General features: G+C 48.7%; 1 protein-coding gene across 2 annotated transcripts in view; it reads left to right on the top strand.

Annotated features, from left to right (window-relative positions):
- The first annotated feature begins 630 nt into the window (after window positions 1-630).
- Window positions 631-12,572, top strand: part of LOC137633952 (uncharacterized) — a 34,260-nt gene continuing 22,318 nt past the window's right edge. For both annotated transcript variants that reach the window (XM_068366210.1, XM_068366209.1), the window contains exons 1-2: window positions 631-800; window positions 4,922-5,078. In XM_068366210.1, the coding sequence (XP_068222311.1) occupies window positions 772-800; window positions 4,922-5,078 (186 nt within the window). In that variant the 5' untranslated portion in view covers window positions 631-771. The remainder of the gene's footprint in view (window positions 801-4,921; window positions 5,079-12,572) is intronic.

Raw genomic sequence — 12,572 nt, 5'->3', positions numbered from 1 at the left:
TATGACAATTATCTATGGAGTTAAACAGGCGTTTAACAATTCGGGGGATGGGAGGTACAGGGGAAGAAACGTTATAACAACGTCACTGAGGGACGTCATCACTTTTGTGAATGTGTGGGTGGCTAAGACTGGCTTTAGTCTTATTTTCTTAGGTAAAAACGTTAATGAAACATAAATGGCAATGCACAGTATTTCCCAAAATTAAGCCATTGTATGAAGCGCTCCCTGCTTTGATATCATGGAAATCCATCAGTTATTTTAGGAGTTATTAAAAAAAAAAAACTATTACACGGCCTCTGGAAACGATATTAGTGTTTAATTCTCCGATGTAATCTTTTCTACCATTAGCATTCACAAAATCCAGTTTTGTCATCTCTGCTTTCTTTTCTTCTACTTTTCTCTCAATTTCATTTGTTCATTTACTTTTTACTTCTTTTTTGATTTATATCATCTCGGCTTTCTTCTACTTTTCTTTTAATTTCATTTCCACTTTATATTTTAATTCTTTTTTTGAGTTATATCATCTCGGCTTCCTTTTACTTTTCTTTTAATTTCATTTGCTACTTTACTTTTTACTCCTTTTTTGAGTTCTTGCTCATGTGGACTCAGTCGGAGGAGAGCCGTTACAAAAGTCACTCGTGTTGATCAGCTGTTACTACTACGGTAACCAAAACATCTGCCTCCTGTCACAGCCAGTTTCAATAAAATGTTTATTTAACGTTTTAAGAAATATTCATTAGACAAATATACAAATATACATAAATATACAAGATGACAAAGGTTGAGATTTCAAATTTGTGGTTAGTATAGTGAAATTTGTGTTTATTTAATGATAAATAAGTCATTTAACATATTGAGTGGCTCATCCCCTAAGATTACGTTATTTGACCGTGTTTCCGTTCAATGATGCTTTTGTGACTAATTGTGCTTTTAATTTACTCTAGTGTGATATTTTAATGGTTATAATTGTTAGAAATATGTATTTCACAAGTTCTATAGACTAAGTTAGGTTAAGGTAACGGTTTGGTCGTTGCGGGTCGGTGCACCCCATAGGTAAATAGCTAAGGTGAGGAACCTTAAGCTAGGTTGTGTTCTTTGAGGTGTATGTATGATAGCGGCCACCTGTATTATTATGGCTAACAGAATACGGCAGTGTAAGGGGGTTGCAGGGGTCCGTTCCCCCCCCCCCCCCGTTAGGTAAGTAGGTAAGAACACAGCTTGTATGTTAAGTTTAGGGGGGAAAGTTTAGGTTAGTTGATGTCCATTTTTAATCGACACGGGAGAAACTGGCCGCTGATATACAAAGGCTCTGTGTTCTTGTTTTTACTTCCATTTTATAATGTGGTTTATCAGTCATAACTTCTAGATTATTAAAACGTCCATATTTTGAAAGAAAAACACTTTTCCCCAAGTATTCTTATGAGAACCGTTCAAAATACCGTAATATCTTTATTAACCCTTTTACCCCCAGGCTATTTGGAAATTTCCAATCCTTAACCCCCAGTTATTTATTTCCCAGCACATTTTGCAGTATATTTTTTTAAATTGCTCTAACAGTCTTAATTTATGTCATAGAGAGGTCAGGTTGGTCTCATTCTCTTGGAAAATGCCTGAATTTTCTCAAAAAAATATAGAAAATATGAAAAAAAAAATTTTACAGCATTTTTTTGCAAGGATGTACCGGTACGTCCATGGGGGTAAAGGGATGAGTTTTGTGAAACGTACCAGTACGTCCTTTGGGGGTAAAAGGGTTAATATATCATACTACAGTAAATCTATACCGGTTTTTAGGGGTGAATGTAGTTTGTTGGGACAGGGTAAGATGAGAGTGCGGGAGTCTAAGGATACGGCTCCTAGGTTAGGTTAGGTAGAGAACCTCAGTTGAGGTTAGGTAGGAAACATTCGGTTAGGTGATGTTCTTGTGTCTGTAAAATGTGGTTTTTCACTCTGTCCCAACAAACTACAAAGGCGGTTGGTAGATTATCTCTCACCAAGTCGGCTGTCTAATTTTAAGTCTGCTTTGGGGTAGTGAGGCGACTGCTCACAATCATTGATGACTTTGTAAGGGTAGCGAGTTAAACTGTGAGTGAATAAAGACTAGATATCCTAGGTTAGGGAGAATGATAGGAGATTTTGATGGTTACTAATAGTGGTATCGGTAAGTATTTACATTTAATTGTGGCAAATAGCTATCGACTTTGCTTTTGGTTTTACCTTAATAAAGAATTATCGTAGCTCATTATGGTAATTGTAAACCTTAATGTTGAACTATAATTTTTCATTGCAGTAATTGTCTACTTGTACACTTTTGAGAGGTGAATATCCCTTTCAATCAACAGCTCTATCTGCTATTGCAGTACACCCTGTAGCCTTGGCATAAGATGCTGGATCATCTGTCAACCTTGGGACGTCTCGTTCCGAATGGTCGTCTCCACCTGCACAAGACAGCCTCCCTCCTCCGTCATTAGTTCTGATAGGGGAGGATTTCAGACTACAGTACCTGGTATGGTGGGTGGGTGAGACAATGTCGATGCCATATCAACATGTCGGAACATTGAGCAACTCTCCTCGCGTTCCAGCGCTTTGGCACTCGGTTGTGCCGATGGACGACAACTCCACCAGAGGGACATAGGCCCTGTTATCAAAAAAGCAGTACAATATCTCTCAGCTTTGCCAGTTAGCAACAGAAATTCCTGGGTGGGCGGTGCTGAACTCTTATCTCTCTGACAGCCTGCTCTATTCCAGGCAAAGAAGAACATTGTGACGGCCAAGCTGAGGAGGGAGATGCAGATCATTGGATCAAAATGATCTCCACATCCTCAGGATCCTGACTTTATGGAATTCCACAGCAATCGACCTGTTCACAAGAGCTCTAAATTGGAAGCAACAGATATATAGTACTGCTGATTGGGACCAGACCCTGACTGAGGCTTTCCTCCGTCAGGAATCTTACCCTCAAAAACTTTTTTTCTTTTCCTTATAATCCTCGAAACAGATTAGAGAACTTCCCGTTTGCACTTTTAGCTTCGCTCATGTTGAATGCCGGAGATAGGTCTTGTCCTCCTCCTACCCGGAGGTTGAAGCTGAATCCCAGAATCCGTCAGTTCCCAGTTCCAGGTCTTCTTTGCTTCAGGTCATGAGTCTTGGAACAATAACCGACAATTCTGATCAGCTGCTCTTGTGTCCTTTGGAGGCCCACTAAAGTGCTACTTTAAACAGACACTGATAAATCCATGGCACTTGCAATGTCACCATCACAGGGAGAGTAAAGGTGACTAAATACAATCTCCCCTTGGCTAAGGAAATTCAATGACTGTACTCGGTGTAGGAGGAGATGATGATGATAACAACTCATTCATCACCCTCACCTTCTGCCCAAAGGAAAACACGGGTTAAAATTCATGTTGTCAGAGGAGTCAGCACGACCATGGCATTCTTTGAGAACGACAGACCACATTTACAGCCCATCATCTGCGGTAATTAACCAATAGGGCCCTAGACGTCTTTACGCTGGGACCTGTAGTAGCTACACGGTTGGTGGTATAGCTACCCAGGCTCCTCTCACAGGACCATGAGCATCGGATTGGGGGCGGAGGTTACGTGGTACACTTGGATGAAAGGGAAGGTTGACTGGTCCTTTCCTTTCCTTTCATCCTCTTCTCTCTTTTGGGCACAGCATTGGAAACCCTGTCAGCTGGAATCGATTCTCTTGAAGGTAAACCCCACTTAGCCTGCAGCTGTTCTATTATATAGACTAGGAGTGTCATTTCACACACTCCTTACGAGGGGGAGTATGTTGTATCCAGGCAATCCCATTGATATATATATATATATATATGCCTCAAGGTTAACACACACAGATATTCTTCTCCGCACTCTGTATTGCACCTGTGCACGAGGTGTAAAGAACCTTAACTCTGCACTGCTCATAAGGTCCTGTGTTTTGGTAACCCAGGATAAGTAGCCATCCAGTTTCAATATGGTCTTCCTCTCACCTAAAGAGGAATCTCCTACGTAAAGGGCGTAAGCTTGAGATGTTTTGCATTTTTCCTAACTAAACGAACCTGAGTCCTTTACTTGTACTCTCCCACCATCACCTACCTACTAGAAGTCCCGGCTGCGATCAGAGTGAGTTCTCAGTGAGCAAGCAGGACCTGCTTACAGCTGGGTAACTATTATAAAAGATTAATAGTCGTATTCTCCAGCTTTGTTGATAATCCATCCTATGTAAAGAACTCAAGTTTCTATAGGAAGGAAAACTACAAATTATTTTCAAATTCGTCATATATTAATTAATATGCACAATATGTACATTAGCAAGATGAATACTTTATATGTGTAGTTTAGATCAAATCAAAACCTTCGGGTCAGCCTCGAGTGAGTTAAGAATTTTAACGCTGTGGTCTCATTAAATTGTTTTATTATTATTGAATCATTATTGTGTTTTACCTATAGTCAAGTTATTTCTAATCTAAATTTGGTCAAAAGGTTTCTAAGGGACAGTACATAGATGAGCTTGTAAGTGGGTAGCACCAAAAGTACAAACTTGCAGCCAATGTTTTGATGTTGAACAGGCTGACATATATCCCTTTGTATAGTTTATGAAAGTTCTATTTTAATGTTGTTACTGTTCTTAAAGGTATTTTAATTGTTCATTATTTCTCTTGTAATTTATCCATTTCCTTATTTCCTCTCCTCACAGGGCTAATTTTACCTGTTGGATGCTTTATAGGGCTTATAGCATCCTGCTTTTCTATCTAGTGTTGTAGCTCAGCTAATAATCATAATGATAATAGTTACCTCTTTTCCTTCTCATTGCTTAACATGTTAGATTTGACTCCCCGGTTTCCTTCCACTCTTTTCCTATGTTGAATGGCCTCCATAGCCCTGACAACTTATAATTTTACCATTTTCTTGGCAGGAAAAAGGAGGAAGAGGATGCCAGTCTCTTCATCGCCAGCCCAGCGGATTTGCCCGAGGAGGACCTGGCCGGGAGTGACGACGAACAGGAGAGCGACGAAGAGAGAGCGCACAGCAACCTCATTCATGACATTGGGGAAGATGAGCAAGAAGAAGAGGTGATTGTCAGTTTCTTTTTCGTTTTTGAGAGGTTGTGTTACCATCGTGGGGCTGTTACTTGATGGGAAATACGAATATTGGTAGCATGTGGATTTGAAAACTGAGATGGTCCTCAACTCGCAAACCTTCAGAGATGCCACCACAAATCCAACTGAAATCCTATCCATAGTTCATAATGAAACACTTTAATAATAAAACATCATTATATAATTCAATGCAAGATGACATTTGCAATATGAAACGCGTCTATTTGTTGTCTTTTACAACTGAAAATGTTTAAACACTTGACTTACAAACAGCTTCTTATACCTTATGAAGTTTGTCAGTTGAGCGCATTCATATGTGTTGGAGTTAGATATTAAAGCTTTATTTCAATGTCAAAATATACAAGTCTCATTTATGTTGGTTCCATTTTCTATTCATCTCATATCCAGAATGGGGGCAGCACCTCGAAGCGTCCGCTTCTCGACCAGGGAAGGCGCCGCCCAAGTAAAGACGGGGGACATTTTAAAACGTAGCGGTTTGCCAGAGTTGGAAAAAGCCGTCCGCAAGGTTCATACGTTGGCTACGCCTCTAGAGAAAGTTACTGTGAAGAGGGGGAGTCACCTTATATTTACTTTGAAGGAAACTTTCTTACGAAGTATATCTTTGTCATCGGTACAACGTTTGCGAGAAATCGTCCATAATTAGAGAAAGACTCCTCTGAGTTGGTTTGGATTTGGCTTGGAAATAATATACCGTTGCTGTCATATTGTTTTGAAATTTTTCATTTTCTTTATTTTCCATTGTTCCGTAACCGAAATACAAACCACGCTATTTACATAGGGTATTACTTTCGGCGTAGCTGAAATGACGAGCCATTAGATTTTTAACGAGGGTTAACTACCCCCACGCTAGTTAGCAGGGGTAGGGAAGGGGTAGCTTGCTACCCCTCCCCCCCCACACACTGGTGAGTTGTCTCACTTCACTTTTGGCTCGGACGATGTACAGACGTTTCTGTCTTCGTCCTCGTTGTTGACAGCCTTAATTTGTTTTTTGCTTTTTCTAGATTCTGTGTGTTTTGGAAGTTGGCCTCGACCGTTATTATCGCTATGCGCAAGTGCCCTGGACTCGCTGGCCGCCCTTGTGGGACCTTCATGTCAGCGGAGGACACCGATCCGCACACCCTTTGCCCGCAGTGCCGAGGTCAACGGTGTGAGAGGGAGAATACTTGCAGTGAGTGTAGGGAGTGGTCTGCCTCCCAGTGGGAGAAGTTCGGCCATCGGCGTAAGAAAAAGTCCAAGAGAGACCGTTCTCCTTCTGGGGCAACCTTGAAGAAGGAAGGCTCCAAGGACTCCTCTTCCGCCGCCTGGACCTCTCGTGGGAGACTGCCGAGTGGTAGCGCAGGCCCTAGTGGTGTTTCCCGACCTTGGGGTGCGGGAGAGGGCGTTGCCTCCCTTAGCGTGGCAGTTCCCTCTTCTCCTCCGGGGGACGATATTTTGGATTTTAATGAATATGACCAAACTGTGTCTAATGATGATTTGTTCCAGCTTTGGGCTTCCTTGGGGCTTAAGGGCTCGCCCTCCAAGGAAGCCCTGTTTGACCTGATCCAGTTGGGGGCTGCGGTCAAACAGTCGCCGGTAATACCAGAGGTATTCCCTTTGGATATTGTCGACACTGTCTTGGCAGAGCCTTCCGACGGGTCTGGTCAAACCCTTGATGCTGCGCCTGTTGCGGACGTTGCTGAAGGCTCTCCGCCCCCTCCGAACATCCTTCGAGGGGGGAGGGGAGTCCCACGGTCTCTCCTGCGGGCGGGTCTCCCCCTTGGGGGAGCGCGCTGACAGAGACTCCTCTTCGGAGGACTGATGACTTGGACGCCCTTCTTCGAGGTCGTATTCGCCGTAAGGCCTGTTGGCCTCTCCGCAGCAGAGGACTTCCTTCTCCCTATAAGGAAGTTAGGAGGCGGCTCTTTGGTTCGTCCTCTCCTGATCCTTCCCCTGAGGAGGAGCCTCCCCCGTCAGAAGCAGACCGTCGCAGTAGCGTCCCTTGACCTCTCCGCAGATCGTTCGCAATCTCCTACGCCTGCCAGACCTTCCGACCTGCCTTCTCCGTTCCTGGCTGCAGATGCGCTTTGGGCGCCTTCTCACCCTGTTATCCAACAGGCACCGATCCCTTCGGGGAAAAGGGACTCTACTCACGGTGTGGGTAAGTCCCTTGCGCGTCAGGGTTCCCCTGCGCGCCCACCTGTGCGTTCGCGTGCAGTAGCGCACAAGGGCTCTCCAGAGTTACAGTCTTCGGACTTAACTCGCCAGCGCTCTCCTGGTCGGCAGCGATCACCTGCTCGCCAGCGCTCTCCTTCTCGCAGGTCTCCTGTGAAACAGCGCCCTCATGTTCCTGATGTGCACAAGGTGCACCTACGTTCTCTTGAGCGCCCTCGTTCTCCTGTGCGCAGCCGCGCTACTACTCAGCCTGTTCCTGATGCGCGCCCAGCGCGCCAACGATCACCAACGCGTCCACGATCGCCAGATCTGGACTTAGGCAAGGCCTTCTGCTCCGGCGCAACAGCGCACGCGCTCATCTAGAGCTCCTGTTCGCGAGCGTTCGGCTGGGCGTTGGTCTCCCTCCATCTCTTCAGATGTGCGCAGTAACCTTACTACGCGTCAACGATCACCTGCGCGCCCACGCGATCACTCGCCTATGCGCAAACGCTCTCCTGAGCGCCAACGCCCTCTTAAGACTGATCGCCCCAGGTCTCCAACTCGCCCGCGCGATAAATCGCCTGTGCGCAGTCGTTAGCCTGTCCGTGGTACGCGCCGTCGTTCTCCGGAGTACACGGGACATTGCTCGCCAACGCGCCAGCGCTCTCCGCCTGGCAAACGCTCGCCAAGTCGCTCGCGACTTTTCTCGCCCGAACATCGTCATTCTCCTATGCGCTGCCAGCGGTCACCTAGTTTTCAGCGCACCCCTTCACCTACGCGACCACGCGCACCTTCATGTGCGCGCCAACGCGTCCCTTGGCCTGCGCGCCCACGCGCCATCTCGCCCGCGCGCGAACGCGCCCACGCGCATTCTTCTACACGCGGCAATGCGCCCGCGCTTCGGAAATCGCCTGCGCGCGATCCCTTGAATGCTTTTTCGCGCGAGCGCCGCCGCGATCCCCATTCTCGTAGGGATCATCAACGCGGCCAACTGATAGGGACGCGGACTTCCAGATCGGCCTCTGGATCGCCACCGCGCAAGCGTAGGATTACCTACCAGGATCAGGACCAGGAAGAATCTACGGAGAGGTCCATGCAACATTCTTTTTCTTCTTCTTTTCAGGCAGGCCCCGTGGCGTCCACTCCGAAGGGTCAGGAGATCCCCTTCCCTCCAGCAGGGATAACTGACACGGCGTCAGTTACCCGTCAGCTTTGGTTCCGTCACATAATGAACGCAGTGGTTCAGGCTGTGAAGCCTGCCCTCGTTGATTTGGGACTTAAACCAACGGCAGACTCATCCCCGCTGAAGAGGAGAGGAGTGGACTTCGTGGTGACTTCTCCTCGGGAGAAGTTGGCTCCCAAAAGGTCGGTCAGGAAGGCTCCTCCTTCACGACCGGTTTCTCCTTCTCCCGTGGACGAGGTTTTTCCGTCCTCAGGAGAGTCCAGCGAGGCAGGGTTGTCCCCCACGGCACCAATGGGAGGAACCCCTCCTCTTAGGAGAGAAACTTCTCGCGAGGAAGCTCCCTTCCAGACCTCTTTGCTGGAGTCCTGTATTCCTCCTGGGAGGGAGCCCAAGGACTCCAAGACGATTCCTAAATCGTCATCCAGGATCCGTCTAGAGCCAACCAGACCCCGGGAGAACGTCCACGTGTCTCCCCAAGATGAGCCTTTGGGGACCGGAGACTTAGCTGCCAGTCCGCAAGGAGGAGACCAGTTCGAGTCAGAACACGCTTTCTGGCAGGTCCTAAGCTTGATGAGGCAACTCAACGAGTTTAAGGACCCGGAGACTGCCCCTCGTGAGGGCAAGGACACGGTGCTAGACGAAGTCTACGGCACCCAGAAACCCCTGAAGTCCAGCGCAGCTTTGCCTTGGTCCAAAGGGGTGAAAGGGGCCAGGGACAGGGTCGAAGCCCAGCTCTCAGAGCTCGCCTCCTCCGGTCGTTCTTCTGCCGGGTTCAAACTCCTCCTGCCTCCTCGAGTACATCAGAGGAGGTACTTTGAGATCATGGGGTAGTCCAGTATGGCCCTTCCGCTCCACCATTCCGTGGAAGAGCTGACCAGGGGAACTCCTCTCCAGAAGCTCTCGCCCGGCAGGTGACGTTCTCGGCGTCGGAGATCCTGAACCTTGAGAAGGTCGCGAAGAGTGCCATGCAGGCAACTTCGTGGCTGGACGTTTGGCTGGGATCTCTGGGCATCCTATTGCGCTCTGAGGATCTGTCCAAGGAGAGCAATAGGAAGGCTTTGGAGACCTTCCTCTTCTCGGGCACGCATTCGATCGAGTTCCTCGCTCACCAGGTTGCTAACCTGTGGGCTAACTCGATCCTCAAGCGTCGCGACGCAGTGACCGAGAGGTTCCATCCGAAGGTCCCCGCCGTGGATGTCTGCAGGCTCAGGCACTCCTCCATCACTGGGAGAGATCTGCTTGAGCCCAAGGAGATAGAACAAACAGCTGAGAGGGGGAGGAGATCGTATCAGGATTCTCTCCTCCAGAGGGCCCTGACATCTCGGCCCTACAAGCCTCCAGCACCTCAACAGCAACAGCAGCCTCGCGAGACACCGAAGCAGGCTCCGGCAGCTAAGACAGGGTGTCTAAGCCGCAGCCCTTTCAAACTAAGGACAGAAGGCGCGGCAAGTCCTCTAGGGGAGGAAAGAATCCTAGGGGCAGCTGCCGAGGCCGCAAGCGCTAGGATCGGCAATCCCCCCGCGTGTCCACCTGTGGGGGGATGCCTGAAAAGTTGCGTGCACAGGTGGCAGCAATTTGGGGCCGATTCTTGGACGGTCTCTGTGATCGGCCAAGGTTATCACGTCCCATTCACGACATCTCCACCTCCCCTGACAGCGAATCCAGTGTCGCTGAACTCCTATGCCATGGGATCGGCAAAGGGGTTAGCCCTTCAGGCAGAAGTCGAGACCATGCTCAAGAAGGATGCTCTCCAGGAGGTCGACGACGGCTCCCCAGGCTTCTTCAGTCGACTCTTTCTTGTAAAGAAGGCGTCTGGAGGCTGGAGACTGGTCATCGATCTCTCAGCCCTGAAGAAGTTTGTCAAACAAACTTCGTTCAGCATGGAGACAGCGGACACGGTCAGACTTGCAGTGAGACCGCAAGACTTCATGTGCACACTGGATCTGAAGGACGCGTACTTCCAGATCCCAATCCATCCGTCTTCCAGGAAGTACTTGAGATTCAGCCTAGACAGCAAGATCTACCAGTTCAAGGTGCTGTGTTTCGGTCTCTCCACAGCACCTCAGGTGTTCACCAGAGTGTTCACACTGATTTCGTCTTGGGCGCACGGGAATGGCATACGTCTCCTCCGTTATCTGGACGACTGGCTGATCCTGGCAGACTCGGAGTCGACCCTTCTTCGACACCGGGACAGGCTTCTGGAGGTTTGCCAAGATCTGGGGATCATGGTAAATCTCGAGAAGTCCTCTCTGCTTCCGACGCAACGACTGGTATATCTAGGCATGATATTAGACACCGATCTCCACAAAGCCTTTCCATCAGACGACAGGATAGCAAGGCTGAGGATGGTCGCAGAACCTTTCCTTAGGCGGGAAGAGCTTCCAGCCCAATCATGGTTACGTCTACTAGGCCACCTTTCCTCCTTGGCGCGTCTAGTCCCGAACGGCCGCCTCAGGATAAGATCCCTGCAATGGCGGCTAAAGTCCCGGTGGAATCAAGGCTCCAATTCTCTGGACTTTCTGGTTTCTATAGGATCCACGGAACTGACGGACTTTCGGTGGTGGCTGAACGACGTGAACCTTCGAAAGGGAGTGGATCTTCTCGTCCTTCCCCCGGATTTGACTCTGTTTTCGGACGCGTCAAAAGAAGGGTGGGGGCCCACATTCTGAACCAAAGGATCTCAGGCCTCTGGTCAAAATCAGAAAAGTACCTCCACATCAACCTGCTAGAAATGAAGGCCGTTTTCCTGGCCCTTCAACAGTTCCAACGGACCCTGGCCGGCCACTCCTTAGTGGTGATGAGCGACAACACCACGGTAGTGGCTTACATCAACAAGCAGGGAGGTACCTTTTTACAACAGCTATCCCATCTTGCAGTAGAGATTCTGAGATGGTCCAAAATCCACTCGATAACACTTTTGGCTCGCTTCATTCCTGGCAAGAGGAATGTGCTCGCCGACAGTCTGAGCAGAGCGACGCAGATAGTGAGTACCGAGTGGTCTTTGGATCCTCAGATAGCCAACAAAGTCCTGACTTTGTGGGGTTCCCCGACAGTAGATCTGTTCGCGACAGCCTTGAATTTCAAGCTGCCCCTGTACTGCTCTCCAGTCCCGGACCCCAAGGCTCTCTGGCAAGATGCTTTTCAGCAGAGGTGGGACAACATCGACGTTTACGCCTTTACACCGTTCTGTCTGATGAGAAGGGTGCTCAACAAGACCAGACTATCGGTCAATCTCTCCATGACTCTAGTAGCTCCGCTATGGCATCACGCGGAATGGTTCCCGGACCTTCTGCAGCTCCTGACGGAACTCCCGAGGGAACTCCCCCCACGACATGAGCTATTCAGACAACCACACTGCAACATCTTCCACTAAGCCGTAGCGTCGCTTTGGCTTCACTCCTGGAGACTATCCAGCGTCTCCTCACGGAGAGAGGATTTTCGCAACAGGTTGCGGACAGGATGTCTCGCCACCTGCACAGGTCCTCTATCGGAGTCTACCAGGCGAAGTGGGAAGTCTTCTGTGGTTGGTGTCGTGGGAGGGGTATCTCTCCACTCGATGCCACTATTCCAGCAATAGCGGAGTTCCTCGTGTATTTACGGGAGGAAATGCGCCTTTCGGTTCCGGCGGTGAAAGGCTATCGCTCAGCCTTAAGCCTGGCTTTTAGGCTGAAAGGAGTGGACATTTCCTCTTTGTTAGAACTTTCCCTACTCATACGCAGCTATGAGCTTACCTTCCCTCAGTCAGAAGTATGACCTCCTCCTTGGAACGTGGTTCAGGTCCTCAGGGCTCTGAAGAGAGCTCCGTTTGAACCATTACGCCAGGCGTCTGATAGCCACCTGTCTTGGAAGACGGCTTTCCTGCTCGCTTTGGCCTCGGCCAAGCGAGTCAGTGAACTTCATGGTCTTTCTTACGACGTCACCCATTCAAGGGGATGGGGGGAGGTAACGTTCAGGTTTGTCCCTGAGTTTGTTGCTAAGACTCAGAACCCTGGGGTGTCGGACCCTAGGTTCGACTCCTTCGGGGTAACGAGTCTTCGTTCTGTAACAAGTGACCCAGACCATCTGTTACTTTGCCCAGTGAGGAGTCTGAGGCATTACTTGAAAAGAACAGCTGCAGTCCATCCTCATGTGCA

Source organism: Palaemon carinicauda, chromosome 43, assembly GCF_036898095.1.
Source record: "Palaemon carinicauda isolate YSFRI2023 chromosome 43, ASM3689809v2, whole genome shotgun sequence".
Lineage (NCBI taxonomy): Eukaryota > Metazoa > Arthropoda > Malacostraca > Decapoda > Palaemonidae > Palaemon > Palaemon carinicauda.
Note: the sequence above shows the minus strand (reverse complement) of the source record. Positions and strands in the feature narration are given on the sequence as shown.